Here is a 23156-nt window from a genome sequence, read left to right as displayed (position 1 = left end):
CTCTACCAGCTAGACAGGAGCACACGTACCAATCTCGTATTTGGTGCCGGCCACGTTGGCCGTGATGGTGCCCTTCTTCTTCTTCTTGAGGTTCTTCCTCGTCCCGCTGGGCTTGAAGGGGCCGGCAGACCCGTTCAGGGGGGACGCCCCGGGACCCTCTGTTGGACGGGGGGAGGGGGGGGTGAGAAAGGGTGGTGAGGTATTAGTTTACTGTACCGACAGCAATATGTTGTGACGAATGTACTTACTGTAAGCTAAATGTCCTAAATGTAAATATATAGGTACAGCTAAATCAGCGTTTAGTTGGTGTGACCGGAGGCGACGACGTATAAAGTTAATTTATATTTGTTTTTTCTTTGTCTCTCGTTGTATTGTTTATTCACAATTTTACCGTACTAAATCATAAAATGGTCATGAAATGACCAGCAACATGTCCGGAAACATGATAAGGTAAAAATACTGACTTTTATGACAACACTATGGGACAGCCAGATTGTTGTAATTTCTGTTCGGGTCGGACGGTTCTTTTTAGTTTAGTCTGTTCTCACTGTTCTCGAAGTACCCGGGTTGCCAGATATAAATGAAATTGGCACACAAACACAGCGTGCTGCAATGGAAGCAAGCAAACAAACTGGATCTAGTGAGATTGCACTAGATTCTACCTGACCTAAAAAGCCTTGTCCCTTTCGAAAGAGATGTTCAGAGACGTGCTAAACAGCCGTACATCTTTGAGTTGCATTTGAAAGATGGTGACAGCTTAGAGCCCAGAAGGATTCAAAGACGGATGCCAACTGTGCTGCTTTATAATCTGAAAACAGTAAATGAATTGCGGACCAGGAACTCGTCATGACTGGTATTTCGCAATACCCATTTTAAATGGGTACTGAAATTTAAATGTATGTGTTAATGTAACACACTGTAACTTTAACTAATACAACGTTGTTTGTTTGTTTGTGCATGTGCACGCAGGGACACGCAACGTGTGTGTGTCCATGTGTGTGTGTGTGTGTCCAATGTGTGTCTTTTGAACATAAGTGTGTGTAGTAGGGTTGTTCGCCGGACCATAAGCCCTGATGTCCGGGCAACCCTGATTCAGTTCCTTTGGAAATCACCATATTACCCCCACTTACCTCCATCAGTGAGGGGGGAGGGCATCTCCGGGCCCAGGGGATTAAAGGCCGACCTGGCTGCCACACTTTGCGGGTGGGCCTTCAAAGCCGATCACAGCGGCGCCACCACTCTCTCTCTCTCTCTCTCTCTCTCTCTCTCTCTCTCTCTCTCTCTCTCTCTCTCTCTCTCTCCCTTCAACGCTCCCCCCCACCCCTTAGTTAGCTTCCCCTGTCGGGACTCTCCAGGCGTCCCGGTGGGTCATCTGTGCCTCGGACCAGCGTCTCCCGGCCGCATCCAAAGCTGCGGTGGTGGCGGCGGCGGCGGCGGCGGCGGGGACGTTGAAGGACCCTCTCAAGGATGCCTGCAGCCACTGCTCGCGTGCTGATAAAGACGGGCCAGCCGACCTACGCATATGGACAAAGAACCCTGGGAAATAGGCAGAGGAAGGGGAGATTTAAAAAACGTTTTACAGTCGCGAAAAAGGAGGAGGATTTACAGTCGCTGACAACAGCTGATAACAGGTGGATTGGGAGATGGGCCGCGGGGGGGAATTAACTGCAGTTGGCACACTTGTGTGGACTGGGGGTCGGCGTTTGGACTGCGGGTGGACACGCTTTGTGGTGGATGCACCTAGGCCAGGTCCACCTCCACCACCGCCTCCTCCTCTTCCTCAGCTTCACCGTCAGCACCGCTCCTCTAATCCTAATGGAACACTCTGACGTTGCACAGCGTCAACCGGGCTAATTAGTATTCGATGGGGGCTTGGGTAAATATGAATGTGGTTGTCAGGTAAAAAAGCTCTGTCGCCTTTTTTCCGGTTCTGTCCCGCGCTTGTGTCGGCCGTGTGCCTCGGTTTCTACCAACAGATGGTGTTTTTTTTGTTTCTTTTACAGTGGCTCTATGACAGGCACGCCTACAGCAAGGCTTGTGGAAGGAGGGCTGGTGCATTTACATTGAAGAACTATCAGCAACCGTCAAAAGCTGGCGGGCATCAGCTTAAGAAACTTTCCGTCTACTTTTCCCAACTAACCTTGGTAGGTAATGATCTCTCAATGACGTGCACCTTTGTTGCGGGGGTCTATCTGATGGATCAAACGGCGCAAGAGGCCAAAACCTGCCCCTCCTCATCGATCCATGTATGCTCCAGTGAATATGAAAGTGCAAAGTAAAACCCCCTGCATACGGTTTGAAATTACTAGAAGACGTGGTTTCACGATGCCTCACAGGCTTTATCCGGCAAGGAGGGCAACAGCAGCCTCTGGTGTTGAAGGCCTCGACCCTCACCGCTTCAATCGACATCTTTCATCGCAGCGCATCAACAGACATGTGTGCACGGGGAACACACCGCAGCGAAGGGTGCAAGCTGGATTCTGCACACACAAACACACGCACGCACGCATGCACGCACACAGACACACACACACACACTCAAACACAGAAGCAAAACCTCTCTATCGATTGGATTAATGTGGGCTTGACAAATCTGGGAATTGGGGAAACAATCCAATCACAATGCCGGATCGCTTGGCTAGCCCCTCCAGCCCCCCCCCCCCCCCCCGGGTGGCCGCGTACCCTCTCTGTGTCTCTCTCCCAGGAAGGAGCTATTGATTTTGGGAGAGGACAGACACTCGGGTGAGTTCAAGAGGGCGTGTTGGGCTGGTGGATGGAGAGAGAATGATGAATGATGAAGTGAGCCACGCTGGGCTGCTGACAGTGGGCCACCACCACCACCCCCCTTATGACTTGGGACATGGGTACCGTTGGCCTGTGTACAGGAAGCGCTGCACGCTGAGTCTATAGGCCCATAGGACCTCAGGGTGGGCAGGCAGTTCGATTTATTGATTTATTTTATTTTATTTACCATGCGCTTACGATAGGATTTAAGATAGGATACGATATAAGTAAGCATGATTTTTCAACATTTATTTGTCTACAGGGGGCTTTACATTATAAATTATTATTATGTAATGCTTTACATTACATTAATTTTTTTCGTAAGCAGGCCCGAATAGTATTAATAATATCATATGCAATTCCATATAATTATCATGACGCCCGATCATTTTGTGAAAGTTTGCATATCACTCCGCGCCTGGAAGTAGAAACAGTTACAAAGTAAAACATATGTTGGATGATGGAGAGCGTGTAAATGTTGTTACTCCGGGAGTGAGCAAGGCGATGGAGAGACTAACGAAAGCTTAGGCACACGGCGAGTGAACTGCTCCATAGGATAAATTGCCGGCGAACCGCTCTATCGGAGCCTGCTCTCGGAGGGACGCTAAAGTGTGTTGCATAGCGACCGTCGATGCATAGCGGCAGCCAGGAGGGACTACTTTTTTGTATTCTTTAAGAAAACGGCTACTTTGACTTTCTTGGTTTCTTTTTAAATGTAGTGTGTCTATGACTTTCGTTTCGCCATAACAGTAACCGTTGTATTTCTTTGACACCCAAAGGGGGTCGCCGGCCCTCCGCTGCGCGTCGGGGCCGGACAACGCCCCTTAACAGTGGTATAATGAGCACATACCACAGCCTGGCGTGATCTATTGCTTAAATATATAATGAATAAAATAACATTCCACTGGTCCAATTTTCCTATGTAAAAAATAAAATAATTGTAAATACAGCATTATCTGCCATCTCCGGGTTACAGACCTATTATACATAATATGATTTGTGAGGCAAAAGTTGATCTGAACTTGAATGTGGAAACAGGAAATGCATAATACATTTACATTAAGGGCATTTAGCAGACGCTTTTATCCAAAGCTATTTACTATAAGTACATTTGTCAGAAGAAAGAGAAAGAATATATCGCTGTCGGTACAATAAAGATATTCATAGAAACAAGTGCTAAGCATTTACAATTGCTAGGTGTACCCATTCCCCGTATACAGCAAGATATCTAAGACATACGCTACACAATGCTTAGCACTACTATTTTTAAGAGGCAGGACGTACAGCATACAATATATGCGTACATTAAGTGCCAGGACATACAACATATAATATAATATTCTTACTAAATGCTCATGAAAAAGCTGTACTGTTTTTTTAAATGTATGACAGTATTGACAGTATTTCCGTATTCGGCCACAAGATGGCGAAGTTTTGACCATAAGCAAATAAAAAAAGATTTTCTTGTAATCTCAGATAACATCAGCAGAATGCTCATAATGATTCAAGTTGATTAAAGATATATATTATTTGGCATTTCTACAGATAATAATGTATTTTTGTCAATTAAAAAAAGTTTTTTTTCAGTGATTTAATGACAAACTCCTCTCATAGTTATTATATTTGTCAATGAATTACCTACAACCGTCATCCTAATAGGCCTTAACGCCTTACCCCACCCCAATGCAAAACCTCATACCCCGTAGTCTCCAACGATCATGAAAGCAGTTGGTAAACGAAAGAAGATCAAAAAAATTATTTGTCATATGTAGTTACAGTATTTTCCCAACAGATGGCGGCAAACGGCAGGCTGTGTAAAACTGCATATCTTGAATGCTGAGCTAATGGGTCAAACTTGGTAAAATTGGTCAAACTGTAGAGAAAGGACTCTTTGTGATAGGATTCACTGCACATCTGCATCTACTCGTAATCACTGGCCTCTTATCGCAGAACAATCGCCCGCTTGTCTGTCAGGATAAGTGCTATACTGTATGTTCTCAACACAAATGTATTTTTTGTGTCACTGAGTCACTTGCACCATGTAGGTAGTAGAGCATACGTTATTCATAAGTTAAACAAAATGTGTTTAGATATTGATGTAATTCTAGTTTTTTTAGATATATAATCATAACAGCAATATATATAACTACTAAAATAGGTTTAGTGTAGTAATGTAGCAATATGCAGTATGTGAGGAAATACCAATGCAGTTGGTAGAAATATCACTATAAATAACTACAACCTAACTCTGAACCAAAATGGGATCTGAAACGGTGATCTCTCTAATTCTGAATGACAACAAAGAATCCTTCCACTTCATATCCCAAGGGGCTTTTATGTAATACTCCTCTACCTTATTTTTATGCGCTAACAGGTTCAGAGTGAACTTCAAACGCAGTTTCTGAGAATAGGACTTGGGAAAATACCACTTTGTGGTTCTCTTTTTTTCCAGGTGAACTGAATTTGTAAACAGTTTTTCTTCCATCCTAGTTGACTATTCTGCTGAATCAGCAGTGCTTTAGATGACAGGGGGCCTGTGACTGTTTGAATAGCCTCAAGGATTCTCCTAAACCAGAATCACTGTGTAGTACTTTGAATGTGACAGTGGACCAAATAATATATCTGAAAGATAGAAATACCAATGTTAAGCAACACTTATAGTGTGATGTTAAAATGTTTAACTGCAACTGAAGATTTGAAGACACCCAATCTCTCAGATCATGAAGACCCTTACACATACAGACACACACACACACACACACACACACGCACGCACGCACGCACGCACGCACGCACGCACGCACGCACACACACACACACACACACACTCTCTCTCTTGGCAGCTGGCTCTTCTTCTATCTCTGTCCATCTAGTCAGCAAAACCAACTAGCACAATTGGGGGCAACAGAGCACATAGTCCTATAGGTATAGAGTGGCAACAGAATCTAAAATTAACTCACAGTTGTGACCTGACTCTAAACGTGTTAATGCTTAAGGTGTAGCGCACATTTATTGAAGATGCTCGGCCATGCGTGTAAATTATAAATATGCAGAATATAATTGTGTGACCACAAAACTCCACCAGATACATAAGGAAAATATAAACAGAGTACATGTTTTTTGTCCGGAACGTATGCCTAGGATTGTAAAACTAAGCATAATGTGTAATGGTTAAGTGTTTGCTTAGCTATTAAGCAAACAGTTGGCTGCCTTTATCTTATGGTATTACTATTACCAGAATGCCTTCAGTGAGATAACTTTGAGAGGCAGTGCCGACTTGAATAGGTGATTTGCAATTTTAAGAAAGACCCAGATCATTCACTGAAACGTTCAACTACATATTGGGTGTCATAGTTGAAACTTAATTGACAAACACAAATCACTCAATAGGCAGCCCTTAATATGTTGTTTATTATAGATATATCAATAGATAAATAAACAGCCTCATAGCATCAAGTTATAAAAAATTACAATCTGCAAATTGTTCACATGCGAAGATAAACTCCAGAATAATAAGGAATGGTCCCAATATAATTATTGGAATCAGGGATACATTAGGAAAAGCAGCAGTGCTTAAATGTGTCCCTTTGATAAAGATCATTCATATCATAAGATCCATAACATGCGATGAATTTGTCCAAAAGTAGGTGTTATTCAATGATCTTTTATCATAATCAGTACAATCTTGGTGTCATATGGCCATCGACAGTCAGCATCATAGTCAATTGTCTCAATCCTGTAATAGGGGCACACAACAGGATGTAATTGTGACATTCCCAAATATGCAGAAACGCTGTATCTTTTAAGACGGATCACTCGGTACCAGAGAGATGGAGATCCTGCTGATGATATATCTGTAACTAGCACTATGTCAGACACTGAGCCCGAGCAGTGTCGATGTAGCTAGCATCAGCTAGCAAGCCATTGTACTGTAAGCAGTAAGGAGTTCACTTGGTGTCTTCAGATAACTGTGACTGAAATCAGGGCCATCCCAATTCAGTGAGATTGATGAGAGAGTGGTAGAGTTTACTACAGCAAGTTGCACAATGTTCCTGCATAGTACACATGTTGGCGAATGTGTTATTTCGAAGGAAATGTTATAACTGTGTGCTACCCAAGAACGGCCTGATAGCTACATTTTCGCTAGCCACTTGACAAGTGCCTTGTATAGGTCAGGTGGAATGATGCAGACATGGGAAGTCTGGCAATGCAGCTACAAAAAAAGTAGCTCCGAAAAACAACTAGCGCAGCCAATTCACTCCAGCAATATTTTAGATTTGTCCTCACCCCTTGTAAGAAGACAAATATGCTACATCTATCTGCACGAGGCATGTTCGTATTTTAATATACAACATGCCGCTGCATTGTTAGCTTAGCCGAGCTAACTAGCCAGGATGGAGAGCAAAGTAGCCTACCTTGTAAATCCTGCACTGCACTGCCAGTGCATCGCTCGTTCATCCGCTCGTTGAGCTGACGCTTGTGGGACACTTATCTCTCCCTCTCGGCCTCTCTCTCTCTCTCTCTGTTCGTCTCCAAGTGCTAACGATTATGACAATGTATGTTACTACTTACTGTAGACTATTGACACAAAAATATTCAGCTCGTAATAGCCGTATTGGCTCAATCAGTGCCGGAGGGTCTTTGGGCGAGACCATTCCGTTGATGGGGGTAGAACAAAGGCTTTCAATTGCATTCCCAGCATATGACAATCGGCGTTCGATGTGGATTTATGTAATTTATGAACGTATGCTATTTGACCTTCCCGGTATAGCTCAATAGCGGCATAAGTCACCCCATAGCTTACATTAACACTGCACGTATATCACGACACTAGTCAGCCTGCCCTTTACAACTCTCAAACAAACACAGGAAAATTACCTAGCAACTGCGGGCGGTCGCTGACCATGGTGCTAGAGTATAAAATACAACTACGGTATGTCTGTGTCAGCAGAAAAGGCTATTCTAAATAGTCTTTCACCCATATATCCTAAACCCTGTAATTACCCTGTAAATAGTTATATTTAAATACCCATACGTACGTTTCAGTACATACTTTTATATGCATTAGAATTATTACTTGATGTATTTAGAGAGAGATCACATATAAACATCATCACTAACTGTGACATTTCATTCTTTCTTTTTTTACTTAGGTTCATGTATTTATACTTAGACCTATGTCCTAGCTCATTTAACCTTTTTCTTATGAATTACCCTTTTCCTTCGTTTGTTTTCTTCATGTTGGAGGGCTCCCATTTTAATGCTCACTTGTATGATTATGCAAGTAACAAATAGTCCTTCAAATTGGAATAGTTGAATTGCTATGCTTTGTACTTAATATTGTATTGTATTTTATTATGATGCTCATCTTCCTCTCTCTCTCTCTCTCTCTCTCTCTCTCTCTCTCTCTCTCTCTCTCTCTCTCTCTCTCTCTCTCTCTCTCTCTCTCTCTCTCTCTCTCTCTCTCTCTCTCTTGTTTGTAGGAATTTATAATACAGAAGATCTTTATAAATTCATTGCTGTACAGACCACAAACATTTTATCACTCTTAAAATCAGCATGCGCTAAATATGAACTGTGTTCGCAGTGTAACAATATAGCCTAATGAAGAAAAAACTACAACATATAGTAATAAAACAACAACGCTTAATCTTGTATGGATTTTATTAAAATCCACCACTTATGAGTAAGTTAGCCTTTGCTGATTATTATTAAGTTATTTATTTTAGTCTTAAGCGCTGAACTTTAAGTCAATCTCCATGTCGTTCTACACTCGGTAAATCGTGTGTATGATTTGACTTACAAATTGTTGACGTCGTTTCCGTTTAATAACGGTGCTTGTCAGCGAATATTTCATAATCGAATGTACTATTAACATTTACATGATGTTTGAAATGTTATTTTAATTATTATTTATGTTAAAAAATCATCAACATCGTTTTGGGGTAGGTTGCGTCTCTGCGTCAGTCACGGCAATGACATCACTTCCCATGTGTGCAAAATTGTTTTTTTTTTTTCGGCCACTGGTGTGTCAATGGTAACAAGAACGACAGATAGGCTGAGGTGAAAGCCTATAATGTTTTCATTCCAGCTGAAGTATATTTGAACGATAGAGTTCGTTGAAAAGACACCGACGAGGCGGATTCACGGGACGTCGTGAAGGGTTCTTGTACGGACGACAAGAAGACGTTGATGTTGTTGTTAGCCATCCAGCTAACGCAAGCTGATTTTTTAAGATAGCTAGCGTATGCTAACGGAGGTCCCTGCTAGCTAATCGCCCCCATCATCGCTTCTAGCCAGCTGTGTATCGCCCTGTCTTACTACGATGGGAAACGCAGCGACTGCCAAGAAAGGCAACGAGCAAGAAAGCGGTAAGCATGTCCATCATTCGGTTTATATCCGAAAACCCTGCCATGCTCGTTGCTTGTTAAGAGCAGCCTATAGCGATGTCTAGCCAACGTCAAATAATATGGGTTGCAGAGAACCATCTTTGGTGGGGCAGTGAGGGACCTGGGTTAGTTTGCAAGCCATGCACAGTGGCTAGTTAGACTGGTATTGTGTCAGCCCAGTAAGGACGAGTCATTTGTTACCCTCCTTTTTCCGGAGTACATTTCCCATGCAGTAATCATCAACGAATATGACGAGTTTACATTAAAGATCACGGTCAAGTCCATACTTCAATCTGGTAGAAAACGTTGTTCAGGTCATTTGTGATGTGATTTTACAATGTATATATGGCGGAAAGCATGTTAAATGGCAACAGGTAGGCCTATGTGGTACGTCCAGTGAAATGGCCCATTGACTCCAGTTCTGTTGTTTTAACGTATATTTCAAAGATGACAAATTGCAAGGATGGCATCTGACAGCCAAAGTTAGTATCAAACATTTGACAGCCAAAGTTACGTATCCCAAGACAGATGACTACAGAAACCTAAATCCAAATACCATGCCTAGTGTAGTGTCCCATTGCATTGTGGCTATATCAGTTTGAGGTTGCTCCCAGTCAAATTATTCTAAACTAAAACTAGTCTTCAATTCCAGGTACTTGCTTTTCTTAACACCAGTTTCCCGTGCACACCCTTAATTCTTGAGTGTGTTGTTTCAGTAATGAAGGTAATCCACTAAACTGAACCATGTCCAAAATAACTAGTCGCACGTCTGGCGAACGCTGGTCCTGACCTGCTTTCTGATTGGCAATGCTTGCAAAGCACCAGTCCAAAGGAAAGGAAGGGCTGAAGGTTTTGCACAATATCACCCCCCTGTAATGTAAATAGTTGCCTTTTACGTACGAAAACCCATTTAAAAATGCCATGGTGCCTATGGCCAACTGACAATTACACTTCGCACCATTCACATTGTGTCTGCATTATCGAAAAGTAAATCAAGGTCATTTTGAAGGCTCAGTATGAGTTTGTATATATTAAGATAAACTGACTTGATAAGCAACCAGTGTAGTAGTATAAAAGATAAGTTATGCTCAGTTGATCACACAGCTCAAAGTTAAATTCATGACAACATATTTAGATTAGAAGGATTGAAATGATGAACATGCATAACATTATCAAAATATGTTTATAATATCATACAATGGACACATTGAATTGCATTTTTTCTTTTTACCACCAGAGAGCAGGATATATTTATTAAAGTATCTAAGACTTTGCAGCATCCGCATTTAAACCTGCTATTAAGTAATAAATCGATCAAGCGCTTTCTCCTGCAATTGTAAAACAATTCAATTTAATTTTTGAATTGCATTATTGTGTTGCTGGCGTAATGTGTTCAAAATACCGATAATAATCCAAGTGAATGTTGCTGAACTAAACTGTATTTGAATAAAAGCGGAATACTGGAACAGGAAGTATAGATTTAAGTGGTTAGCAAGCTATTGCAGTGCACTTCACTGCATACAGGAAATGTCTATGACTCACTTTCAGTTGACTACTTTCACATTGCCTTCAAGCTGTGTACATTATACACAGAGCAATACATTTTAGCAATGGCCCAGGGCAAGGATCACTCCTTTCTTAAATTGGACGAATTGGCCAACCGACTGTTCCACCGATATCGGAAGGGAAGCCAGGAAAGCGATGGGGCCCATGTCTCTGAGTTCACTGTCATTTGGGATAAATTGAGTAAGTAAGGTGCCATTTCCTAGCAAACAAGTGTCTGCTGCACTGAGCTACGACAGGGTTTCCTGATTTGAGCAGCCTGTGTTTAGTTGAACTCTACATTGAGTTATTTGGTCCAAACACCAAGGTTTAGAAATTAACCAACATTAATCGTGTTTAATGGCAGGAAGTGCATTTGGTTATCTGGTTTCAGGCCCATTCTATTCAAAATCTTTTGCAGTGCACCTAAACATTTTCTTGCTGTTCTTATTTTCTTTAAAAATGGAATGCCGCGCATGTATTTGCCTAAAGGCAAATGGGGTCAGGCTAGTTTGGAAGTTGCTTTTTTGAAGCGAGTGCAGAACAATACCTCACCATTCATCTTTAGCATCACCATCGGATGTCCAATGTTACTGTGTACGTCCTTTCACCTTGTAAATCGACAATAATGCTATTTTGATTACATAACGCGTTTATGTGTGTCATGTTAATCTTGTCTTTTCAACCACATGTCCTTTCTTCCGTTGTCACAGAGGTTTCACTTATACCAAAAACTATACTTGATGTAGCTAAACTAGAATTTATACCTATTTAAAGTTACAGCTGTAAGTGAGTTGTAAATGTAGGTTTGATTTACTGTTTACTCTAACACTAACTGTTACTCTTAACACTTATTTAGTGTCTTCCTAACTGAAATGACATTGATATTCAAACCCCAAATGTTTAAATTTGTTTTGGATATATGCGTGGTGTTTACTTTGTGTCCTCTTGTTCAGTGTCATTTTGTCTGTTTGTTGCGTTTTAAATCCACTTGAATTTCTTATGTTCTTCTTATAGCACATCATAAAACTTTCTTTCTTCTCTTTCTCCTCTTCATCATTTCCATCCATGTGGGTGAATGTTCCTGCAAACCCTTGGTGATCTTTAGAGACTTTTGGTACGCGCATTCTTTCATAGGCCATCCTAAGTCACAGAGAGATTTACCCCAGCCCAGTCCCTGGAATTTACCATGTAGCATGCATGATTGCCCCATTTTGTATTGGGATACCATTTCTTGTTCAATTTTTTTTAATATATATATATATATATATATATATATATATATATATATATATATATATATATATATATATATATATATATATATATATATATTGTAACAGCACTCATAACTTTATTGACACATATCCTCTTCATGGACTACTGTGTCCTGTTTGCCTGCTGTGCATGGTGGCCAGCAACAACACGATAGCAGTAAATGGCATATCTCTGTGACTATGGTCAGCTCATGTCTGCTGTGAATTTACAATTGCACTCTCTTTCAAATGCCTGCAACGTAATCCCAGTTTCAGTCTTGTTTTTGTCGTTTCTACTGCCTTTCTTTTCCGAATTTTCCTTCAACTAATTTTGAAAGGGATGCAGAACAGTCTCTCTTTAAAATTGGCCCCCTCCCCACAAAACCCGATGAGAGCTCTTTGCATCTTTTTATTAATCTATACTGCCTGTCTGGGTGTTTCTGAATTTGTAGCATTTGAACTTTAAATGTAGTATTTAAAGTTTTGTTTTTGTTTATTGTAAAGTGCAGTACTACTTCCCTAGTACTCGATAGTGGCCTGTCCTCCGTTTGGATGTGTTTGGTTATACCGATGCCTTCCCTGAATGTTTTACCTTTTGAACCTGCTAGCGGGATGCCGCTGCTCCCTTCCTTCCTGTACCAATGTGCTGTTAATGGTCCCCTGTCTTGTTCCTCTTTATAGTGAAAGAGTTCTTAGCCAAAGCCAAAGAAGATTTTCTAAGGAAATGGGAGTGTCCACCACAGGTAATGACAAAGCATTTGGACTACTTTTAGTTTAGAATATGAAAAATGGGAATGGGAATTTTTTTAGTGCTCTTTTTTTTTCTTCGTTTTTTGTGTGTTTATATAATCGACAATTGTCATTTTTTTTAAACCTTGACTACTAATACAACTTGTCCACGGAAGTTTCATTTGCAGTGGATTAAATCAATCAATTTAATTTAAGTCTTGAGTGTTGTTGTTCTGTCAGTTGAATGTCTCACTGGAACTGATATTGTGTTTCCTCAGAGCACAACTTGCCTGGATGACTTCGATAGGCTCAAGACCCTAGGCACGGGTTCATTTGGCCGAGTCATGCTCGTCAAACATAAAGGGACGGACCAATTCTTCGCCATGAAGATCCTGGACAAACAGAAAGTGTGTAACTGTCTTAAGCAACAAACAAATAAGCCCATGCATATACTGAAGACTAGTCCATTAAGATAACGCTATCTTTGCAGACTTGTACTTATTTCAGGCCATGGTTGGGGTAAATGCTGCGCGCGGTTCAAAAGGAAGTGTGATGTTTCCGCTCACTTTCCTTCTTGTCAGATACGGTACACTCGGAAACCTCAAGTAGCTGAAACTCTGGCCTCTCAGCCTGGGAACATGCTAGTTTTATGTGGCGGCTAGCATGCTATACCCTTTATTTGGTTTTACTCACTATATTACGTTTATATCTTACCGAGTAAGATATTGTATCAGTTGTTTTATGTCTTTTATCATTGTAATTTCAATATATTATTGTAGGATGAGTCATAGCGATACTGTGGCTTTTCAATCTTATTTTGCCCTTATTTTACATGTGGTTTGTTATCTCTTTCCAGTGTAGGTTTTAACTAGGTTTTTAAATAGTGCTCTACACTCTAAGCACTAAAAGGATAGACATGTAATGCACTCTTAATGTTGTGTTTGTCTAATGCATTGCATTGGCAGGTGGTCAAGCTGAAACAGATAGAACACACGTTAAATGAGAAGAGAATACTGCAGGCTGTCTCCTTTCCATTCCTTGTCCGACTGGATTACTCCTTCAAGGTAAACCTTCACCCTTTTCCCTGAGCGTTTTGGTTGTCGGCAGTGGTGGTGGCCGTTTTAGTTGGGACCGAGAGTGCCCTTTTGGGCTGCCCAACACACTTTTCTTCTTCATTTAAGCACCCAATGATATATTTTAAATATAAAGGCAATCTCAAACAAAATGAATGATGGAGGAGACAAAGGACTTAACAAATGTCTATTAGTGCTTTCATTTGGTTTTCACTTACTGTATGTGAATGAAAATACTATTTTTTTCTGTCTTGATTTTGTTCCACCAGGACAACTCTAACCTCTACATGGTGATGGAGTATGTTCCTGGAGGAGAAATGTTCTCACACCTCAGGCGCATCGGGCGGTTCAGGTAAATTGTGATACGGTTCCTCCCGTGCCTTTACACTTTCCTACCGTCCAAAATGGCTGCCTCTCTAGAATAGTCTACAAGGACTAATATGTATATCCTGGATGACAGTTTTTTAATCATTTGAAGGATTTGTATCATTATGCCATTCTATTTCAACCATATAACACAATAAATATAATAATTTAATTTAACATAATAATACACAAGTTTGAGCTTGAGAATAGGGCTCAAGGTTTAAACTGGGGTCATAACGCTAGTTCTAACATCGTCGATGGTAGAGGAGATACAGTTGTCTATCTTGAGGAAACATCTCACCGCCGTTTTCTTTTGACCCTTTCAGCGAAAACCATGCGCGCTTTTATGCAGCACAGATCGTGCTCACCTTCGAGTACCTCCACTCACTAGACCTCATCTACAGAGACCTGAAACCTGAGAACCTGCTCATAGATCAGCATGGCTACATCCAGGTAAACACTGTACATTACTGTACATCATGATGTGAACGTTTCCGACCAAATATTGTGGAGGTTAGCAAATCCAGTGCATGAATTCTAATAATGAGGGATACTGAACTTTGGTTTTGCTGGGTTGCAGGTGACAGACTTTGGCTTCGCCAAGAGAGTAAAAGGCAGAACCTGGACATTATGCGGTACCCCTGAGTATCTGGCCCCGGAGATCATCCTTAGCAAGGTGTGGTGTCCTCATCCAACTGTACTGCGGTGCATTAAAACTCATCCGTTAGGCTGTACTATGTGCTTGTGTTCAGCCTACATAGTTGTCTTGTTTTTTTCTAAAGCTAATAATGAGCAAACACTACACTGGGAACCCAAACGGGAGCTAAATAGGAAACGGAAAATCAATTGAACTCTTTGTTGAAATTGAAAATAAGTAGGATTTTAGGAAAGAAGGGAAAGGGATTAATTGTTGGAATATTCCAACATTGATTGGTCAGGAGAATTGGCACACCCATGGTGAACTGTTAAACTATTCCGCTTTAAGCTTGTGAACGATAGCAACACAACACATTGACATGTGGCATTCTGATAGATGGATCAATCCTGATCCAGCTTAGCACAGGAACAAATACGGAAGTCTGGTCAACCTACTTAGATAGGGCTGTGCTGCATGCTGAACAAACACACCAAACAAACCAGCAAATAGCGGTTATTTTCACTTGTGCCTGCTGTTGATTTATTATGCTTGTGTTGATATGTTTTAGAGTTCATTTTATCATACTGAGTACTTTCAGTGTTTGAGTTCTTTGTTATTGTGCCTTGTTAGGGTGCTTATTTCTGCTAGTCAAGTTATTTTTAGAGTTCTCATGGATTTATTGTGCACTTAAATTATGTTGTGATCAGCAACCTCGCAGTGTTTGGATGGTGTAATAGAAATAAAGTGGTATCACTTAAACAGCAACACCTAATTTCTATTCTCAGCAGTGTGTTGACGTTCACTTCAAAGAAGGTGCAACAGGCTGGAGTTCAACCATGTTTGGTGGGGAATATAATCCCTTGCTTGCTTACATTGATGCTTTCTGATTCAACAAAATGTAGACTTTAGCCTACACGTGTGGTATCTACACAATAGATATCACAAAAACAATTTTGGTTTCAACTTTAAAGAACACTGTTTCATCCCTGTGGTTAAGGCTCTAGCACGTGGTTAGCCTTAGCCTTGACATGTACTCCAATTGCTTAAGTGTCAGCCCATTCAATAATTGATGTTTGTGTATAACATTACTCCCTTTGAACAAAATGGGGAAATTCATTGGTACATTTAGGGACTAAGACTTATGCATTCACTGAGAGTTACATAATGGCTGCTTTATGATACATTTGTCAACTAACTGCCAACCAGAGCACGTGTTATGCCTAAACGGCGACACCTTGAAATGTGCAAGGGACAGCGATGGACAGAACATGGCATTCTGTTTAGTAGGACTGCTGGCTTTATATGAAATCACATGTCAGTAGGTGGCAACCGATGGCTGACCGAGTAAAGGTTCACAATGAAAGGCACAAAAATGGAAAGCCCAAAAAAATGTAACTTCAGATTTAATGTTGTTTTCCTATGAGTTCCCCATTTGGAATCAAGGATCAGTTAGGTGTGTCCAGCCCTGTATTAATTCATAATGTCTTCCTTGATGTTCCCCAGGGCTACAACAAGGCTGTGGATTGGTGGGCACTTGGAGTCCTGATCTATGAGATGGCTGCCGGTTACCCTCCTTTCTTTGCTGACCAGCCCATCCAGATATATGAGAAAATAGTCTCGGGCAAGGTAAGCGGGGAAGGAAAGACAATCCTGAATAATAGCATGCATGTTTTCGTCATCTGAAGCGCTGACGTGTAAATGTATTTTCACTTTTGTACCCGCACAGGTACGATTCCCCTCTCACTTTAGCTCCGACCTAAAGGACCTGCTGAGGAACCTGCTGCAGGTGGATCTGACCAAACGATTTGGCAACCTGAAGAACGGGGTGAACGACATCAAGAACCACAAGTGGTTCTCAACAACAGACTGGATTGCTATCTATGAAAGAAAGGTTGGTTGAGCCATGGTGTATGGCCATTCTTTGTCATCGTTTGGGGTGTTACTGTAATCCTTTTTTTGGAAGTCATAACCCTAGTGTATTCAACAAGTATACACTGCAGCAAAATGCATTATTCATGTTTCAGGTGGAGGCTCCCTTCATGCCAAAGTGCAGAGGACCGGGCGACACAAGCAATTTCGACGACTACGAAGAGGAGGATGTCCGCGTCTCAGAAACGGAAAAGTGTGCAAAAGAGTTTGCAGAGTTCTAGTGAGTGGGCAAAAGGGTCCCATTAGGGCTCACATGCAATGGGATATTTTGTGCACTCATTTGAGGGTGAAGGTGGAGCTGAGACCATCATGTGTTCAAAACAATTGCCTAGTCCCTTCATTCCACAAAAGGCTGAGTGAGGTCCTTCTTGCCATGATCCTTCTTGCGTGCATCTAGCACTAATCTATACACAGGCACATTATGCAGACACCCCCTTGTGCTGCAACACACAAATACTAGACCACGTTCTCTTGTATGTTTTCCTGGTTGTTAGTTTTTTTTTATGTTTGCAGCTTGGTAGAAATCCCTTTTCTTCCTCCTCAACCCATTTTCAAATCAACCAATTATTTGCAAAGCAAGACCAAAACCAATTATTATATGCCCATTTTTAAAGTGGCACAAAGAGTGATTGATTGTATTAGCTAGTATTGCACACTTTGTTTTGGGAAAAACAGAAAGGGTTTCAGATCCTCGTTCCTGCAAGTGAGTCTTACCAGTTATTGTCTGTTACATGCCTGATTGTGTTTTAGGGTTCGATTTCAAAGTGGATTGGCCCAGTCTATAATCCTAAGCATTTTAACCTTAAGAAGTAGATCCTCGTCGGTGTGCATATAGAATATACGTATATCAGACATAAGATTTAGGTCCCCCCCCCCCCCCCCCACCTGTGATTACTTTTTCCTTGTTTTTCTTTTTGGTTTTAAGCATGACCAAAATCTAAACAAACGGTCAGTGAAGGAAATCATTCAGTAACACTGAATTAGGTCTTCAACTCTGTTTTAATCCATGGGCATTTAGTGGCAACCTTTCAAATCAAACAGTAGATAATGTGTCATGCTGTTTCTGTTCCGAAGCATTTCGTAGCATCGTATTCCCTATCCTGTCCCAGGGCATTTTTATTTACCTCAGATAAGGTATGGTGAATCTAATGAATAAACCAGATGAAGATATATTTTTCAGGTACTTGTTTTATCCACTCGAAAGATAACTTATGGAAGTGAATTACGTGGCTGCATTTTCAAAATAAAAAGTTTATTTTTTTCTTTGTTCAAGAGTGAAGGTATTTTTGTTCGACAGTTCAGGCTGAGGGTACGTAGCAGAGGTTGTGAGGCATTAGTTGGTTTCCTGAGCAGACCATCCACTCAAAGTCATGTCACTTATTTACTAGATGCTTCTTTAGCATTTTAGTCTGTGAGGCATTCTCTAACTGCCATCTTCTTTTTTGGTTTATTGTTCGGGTTTCATTTTATGACTTCTGTGTGGCTGTAAACATTTTTTCTAGTTTCTTTGTTGAACATGAATGATGTTAACGGTAACCTAACAAAGTATTCAGCTCGTATTCAACTTTTTCTTTTTTTCAACTTAAATGTATAAACTGTCATATTTTCCATAGATTGGTCTAGGTTGCCAACAGAGCATATTGTTAACCAGTAGGTGCCACCTACTGTTTGGAAACCATTTCACAAATAATTTGAAACTGTTCAAGGATATATAATTGATTCTACAATTGACTCTCGCCCTTGAGAGGTATAGCCATAATAGCTGGCTCCGGTTTTGAACCAAACTGAAGTTCACCAGTGAAGTCATCAGATTGTTGACTTCCTCTTCAAAGGCATGTTAGCAGAGATGTTCAACTGGGATCAGTGACCCTGGAGTCAGTAGGACACATCCATACACATTTGTGCTGACTCCTTGCCCAGCTGTTTATGACGATGTAAATTTCAGGACAGCAAAATGTGAACAAATAATGGCCTTTTTGGAACTGAATACTTTTTTAGGTATTGCAAACAGTACATACTGATTTTATTGTTTTGTTTTTTTGTTTTTACTTTTTGGGGGCGGGGTTGTATAAGATATTGAGCACATGTTACATTTGGTTTGGTTTGCCCTCATTTCATTTCAAAAGGCACAGTGGTGTGATATTTTTATTTAAACTTGGAGATGTTCATAGAATTTTTCAATTTGAATATTTAAACGTGCATAGTAAATAGTATGTATGAAGATCCCAAATGTTTTATTTACGCAAGTGTTATAAACTAGGAATATATGGGATTATTTATTTTCTCACATTTATTTCCATTTGCCCTTTAGAAAAATAAATAGGCCTACGTGACTTTCGATTCTCTGATGGCTACTATAGATCATGGTCCTTCTTTTTGATTTTTGAAATGATTTTATTGACATATATGTTCAGTAAGGTGGGAGATAAGAATGCTAGAGCCTATAATTGAGTTTAAGATTATTTATATTCTGGTATATGCTTAAAATCCCCCCTCCCTTCCCGAGAATGTACCATGTTTAAATGAAAAGAGTTGTGTTGATCTATCCTGAAGATGTGCAGTAAATTGACCACCGTTCTGGTGTGTGCTATTCCGCCCAATATGTGTGTAATGTTTGTCAGTTGATGTAGACAAGGGCACCGTTTCCCTGTCCTCCAAAAGATGACCAGTTTAACTCATACTTTCTTTAGTTACACATGCCAGTATGGGTCATAATAAATATATGTATTTAGTTTGTTTGGTATTTTGCACAATGTCATTTAGAAGGCTGACACTTTTCCCCACCCACATTTACTTGTATTTGCAAGGGAAGTATACCATACTTTGCTGTAGCAGATTTTATGTAACAAAGGATATATGTCACTGTAATAAATTCAATTCTTTTAAAAAAAAATATATATGCGTTTTTTTCTTGTTGCAAGGATTTTTTCTGCTAGTCTTTTCTTGCCAGAACTCAACTGTAGCTGTCCCACTGCTTTCCAAGGTAAACTACAAATATCTGCACCACCAACAAACGCGCCATGCAGACTCCACTTCTCAGGCGAGCTAAAAACTTCACTTCCCATGAATCATTAGTGTCATGTTGCGTAGGCAGCCAATATTGATAAAGAAAAGCTAGCTAGATGCATTTCATCAAATGTTAATTTTATTTCGACAATATATTTTAGAACCACTCTATTATTGATTTGAATACGTTGTTCAAATTGAAATTGTCGTGTGATTTCTGTGCACTCGTTGCCACGGTGCATTCATCCGAAATAAGGTAAGGATTTTGTTCTATAGCTAACACAGCTAACTTATTCATAGCGTTTGTTGCGAAATAGCAGTTAGCCATTATACCTTTTATTGTTTTAATTTATTATATACCCTGTAATAACCCAATATGTTACACAAGGTGTAGCTTGCTTCATTACACCGTTATTAATCGTAACGCGTTTCAAGGTTTTCGTTCCTCATGCAAGTGGAGAATAAAGACTGGCTCAAACGCATCGGTTTGCGATGGTGAAGTCTATTTCGTGTTTGGCTCCTTCAGTTTGTGCTTATTATCTGCTCACGATGCATCATAATACGGGATGGTTGTGGTTGTTTTGTTGTACTCTAGAAGAACCGACCTTTGCGTACCGTCCATGGAAACGATGGTCGTTTTGGAAGTGACAGCCCATTAAGAAGACGTCTAATGAAAATCTACTCCAACATAAGATACTGTAAGATGCCAGTAACATTCTGGCTAATTGTTTTTTGTTTTTTATAATTAGTTTAATCGGAGACCATAATAAATGCTCAAGGTGATGGTCAATTGTAGTTACTTTTCTATGATGAATCGCATATATGCAATGTGTATGGACTTCAGGCTTTGCTTTTAACACAAGCCTGCACTGGAACACATAGAGATGAACGTCTATGTGAATGTTAATAAGCTGATTGGCTTTAACATGTGGATTGGATAGGGATATTTTAAAGATTATAATATATATGCTGAATGCAGGCTTTTGTCGATTAATAAGCTCTGATTTGATATTTAAACGTATTTTCTATCATTTATTATTCTGCTTATTTCAGCTGGCATGGATGAAAAGGCAAATGGCTCAATGGACACCAAAAGGTGTCGTATCAATTTAGTACAAAATAATATATATAATGGCTAAAGAAAAGTACATGTATTGAAAGAGTGAAAACTAAAAACTATGTGTTCCCACAGCCCTGTGGAGAACGGCCAGATTGCAGACCCTGCAAACTGGGGTGTAGCAGATGTCGTCAACTACTTTAAAGCCACGGGATTTGAAGAGCAGGCAACTGCTTTTCAGGATCAGGTTGGTCAGAGTGCTTGTGTGTGTGTGTGTGTGTGTGTGTGTGTGTGTGTGTCTGTGTGTCTGTGTGGTTAGTGCATTAATGTTTAACAAGTACTTCTCTATTTGCCACACACATGCACACTGTGGAAGCACTTAAAACAACAGACGTGTTGGTATTATTGATGGTGGCATTGTGCCACGCACTCTCCTTCATCCGTGTTCAATTTATTTGGTTATATTGAATTACTGACCAAAGGGACATTCTAAAACGTAGTGATGAAGTTCAACAATGCATTTTTTTTTAACTATGCCTTTGTTTTCTTTTACTTATCTATTTGATTGTATGACGATGTTTCTATGTAAAGTAGTTTGAGTCTGCCTCGTGTATGAAAAGTGCCATATAAATAAAGTTTCCCTGCCTTCAGATTTTACTGCACATCTCTGTTTATTTTTCTCCACCAGTCCTTTCGCCCTGACCATCATTCGTCTGTTTACACCTGTGGTGCTTTCCACAGGTCCTAAAGCAGAGCCTCAACTCTTTCTTTCCTTCCTGCCTGGACAGGAAATCGATGGCAAGTCCCTGCTCCTGATGACGCGCAATGACGTGCTGACGGGACTGTCCATAAAGTTGGGCCCTGCGCTGAAGATCTACGAGTACCACGTGAAGCCACTGCAAACCCAGCACCTTAAGAGCAACGCCTCGTAGCAGCGAGGGAGCGAGCGACCGGTGGCCTCGGCGCCTCTGCGACAATCAAGATGTCAGTTGGAGACCCACCCCCCCTCCCCCGAATCTCCGACCCCGAACCCCCCTAGGGTAGTGGCCACCTCCTATGGACTCCTCCCCTAGCCACCCTGGGACCCCACCAGGAAAAAGGGAAGGAGTTTTAAATGCTGTATGTTTTCTTAGTGCGTGCCTGGCTATGGCACACACACACACAAACACACACACACACACACACACACACACACACACACACACACACACACACACACTGTCCAGTTCAGCTGTTTACCTTTCTAGATATCTTTATAGAATTTTTGATTTTCTTTGCTGCTTTTGATATGTACTTTGTGTTTTGTATTGTTTTTGTTAATTATTGGTATTATTATTTAAAACAAAAGGAGAAAAAAAAGAATTTTTGAGATGCGTTGAAGAATAGGGCTGGGTATCGTGGCCAATTTCCTAAATCGATTCGATTTTGATTCATAGGGTTCTGAATTGATTAATCACGATTCTATTCGATTCGATTCAATCTGCTCTTAAATAATGAAAATGGCTCAACTGTGTTACAAAATACAAATGTACTTTATTTTTTCTCTTCACCTTAAACAACAGGTTTAAAGTGCAAACTTGTAAATTGGACAGTTTAAACTTGAGCTGTAAACAAAACTGTCTCAAGTCTCAAAAGTGCAATTTTGAAATTAGTAAGGAATTGCAAGTGAAAGTGTGCTTGAACTACAACATTCGCTGCAAATTGCATTAAGGCATGGTTTATTAAAGTGCAAAAATAATAATAATGGTAACAAAACAAAAAATCGATCACATGCCCTATGAATCGGTATTGCAAAATTTAAATGAAATCGAACCAAAATCGATTAAATCGATTTTTTTACCCAGCCATATTGAAGATATCCTGCTGTGAATCGTGTGTGACTGTGTGTACAAGTATGTACGTATGTGGGTGGGAACTTGATGGTTTAAAAAAGAAGTTGTACATAAGATCATATTATAAAGTGAAAGATTTTGTGTTCTCTTGTATTTGGAAGGCTTTGATTACAATTATTATTGTCAAAGGTTATTTGATCAATTCCATTTTGTCCTTTTGACTGTTATTTTTATCTGTATAATGCCTGATTACAATAGGATCATAGCATGCATTTTAGTTTTTTGCCCATTCTCAAAAACAATTCTCAACATGCCCTGTTTTCTTGCACACCTACTGTATCTGGGCTGGGGGGTCTTGACTTGGAGGTATCGACGTGTATAGACTGATACTGATTTATATGTTCTTACCTGTGGTGCTTTCAGCATTGTCTCAGAGATAAATGTATGGAAATGTGTATATGACCAATGTATATGTCCAACATTACACTGGAGTTTGAATATATGAATCCAAGATTTGCAATAAACGGTGCTCTTTTCTCACCCAAAGAACAACAGA

The 23156-nt window shown here is 40.4% G+C and overlaps 3 protein-coding genes across 8 annotated transcripts in view; 2 read left to right on the top strand and 1 right to left on the bottom strand.

Annotated features, from left to right (window-relative positions):
- ttll7 (tubulin tyrosine ligase-like family, member 7) overlaps positions 1-7629 on the bottom strand; it is a 79842-nt gene extending 72213 nt beyond the window's left edge. For all 3 annotated transcript variants that reach the window (XM_030373280.1, XM_030373282.1, XM_030373281.1), the window contains exons 1-3: positions 7200-7629; positions 1131-1536; positions 30-158 (exon numbers count right to left, since the gene is read on the bottom strand). In XM_030373280.1, the coding sequence (XP_030229140.1) occupies positions 30-158; positions 1131-1155 (154 nt within the window). In that variant the 5' untranslated portion in view covers positions 1156-1536; positions 7200-7629. The remainder of the gene's footprint in view (positions 1-29; positions 159-1130; positions 1537-7199) is intronic.
- Positions 7630-8787: 1158 nt separating this feature from the next.
- On the top strand, positions 8788-19600 carry prkacba (protein kinase, cAMP-dependent, catalytic, beta a). Of its 3 annotated transcripts, XM_030372533.1 has the most exons (11): positions 8788-9155; positions 11824-11832; positions 12653-12714; positions 12979-13107; positions 13666-13764; positions 14043-14125; positions 14466-14592; positions 14720-14815; positions 16280-16402; positions 16503-16667; positions 16801-19600. In XM_030372533.1, exons 1-11 carry the CDS (start codon positions 9110-9112, stop codon positions 16924-16926), a joined length of 1065 nt encoding a protein of 354 aa, XP_030228393.1. In that variant the 5' UTR covers positions 8788-9109; the 3' UTR covers positions 16927-19600. The 3 variants fall into 3 exon arrangements, with proteins under 3 accessions (XP_030228393.1, XP_030228394.1, XP_030228392.1); XM_030372534.1 differs by lacking the exon at positions 11824-11832 and having other exon boundaries at positions 8802-9155; XM_030372532.1 differs by lacking the exons at positions 8788-9155; positions 11824-11832 and adding an exon at positions 10703-10919.
- A 94-nt stretch (positions 19601-19694) lies between these two features.
- samd13 (sterile alpha motif domain containing 13) lies at positions 19695-23154 on the top strand. 2 transcript variants are annotated; one of them, XM_030372267.1, is made up of 5 exons: positions 19695-19967; positions 20307-20409; positions 20765-20807; positions 20904-21015; positions 21557-23154. In XM_030372267.1, the coding sequence occupies exons 2-5, from the start codon at positions 20382-20384 to the stop codon at positions 21698-21700; spliced, it is 327 nt and encodes a 108-aa protein (XP_030228127.1). In that variant the 5' UTR covers positions 19695-19967; positions 20307-20381; the 3' UTR covers positions 21701-23154. The 2 variants fall into 2 exon arrangements, with proteins under 2 accessions (XP_030228127.1, XP_030228126.1); XM_030372266.1 differs by lacking the exon at positions 19695-19967 and adding an exon at positions 20012-20206.
- The last annotated feature ends 2 nt before the right edge of the window (positions 23155-23156 follow it).

Source organism: Gadus morhua, chromosome 12 (genome assembly GCF_902167405.1).
Source record: "Gadus morhua chromosome 12, gadMor3.0, whole genome shotgun sequence".
NCBI classification, from domain to species: domain Eukaryota; kingdom Metazoa; phylum Chordata; class Actinopteri; order Gadiformes; family Gadidae; genus Gadus; species Gadus morhua.
Note: the sequence above shows the minus strand (reverse complement) of the source record. Positions and strands in the feature narration are given on the sequence as shown.

Bases quoted from the DNA above. Each gene is read 5' to 3' on its own strand.
- prkacba (XM_030372532.1), top strand. From the start codon at position 10,784: ATGGCCCAGGGCAAGGATCACTCCTTTCTTAAATTGGACGAATTGGCC. The intron at 13,108-13,665 runs GTGTGTAACTGT...TTGCATTGGCAG, and splicing joins AGATCCTGGACAAACAGAAA to GTGGTCAAGCTGAAACAGAT. The intron at 16,403-16,502 runs GTAAGCGGGGAA...GTACCCGCACAG, and splicing joins AGAAAATAGTCTCGGGCAAG to GTACGATTCCCCTCTCACTT.
- samd13 (XM_030372266.1), top strand. The intron at 20,410-20,764 runs GTAAGATGCCAG...TGCTTATTTCAG, and splicing joins CTACTCCAACATAAGATACT to CTGGCATGGATGAAAAGGCA. The intron at 20,808-20,903 runs GTGTCGTATCAA...GTGTTCCCACAG, and splicing joins GGCTCAATGGACACCAAAAG to CCCTGTGGAGAACGGCCAGA.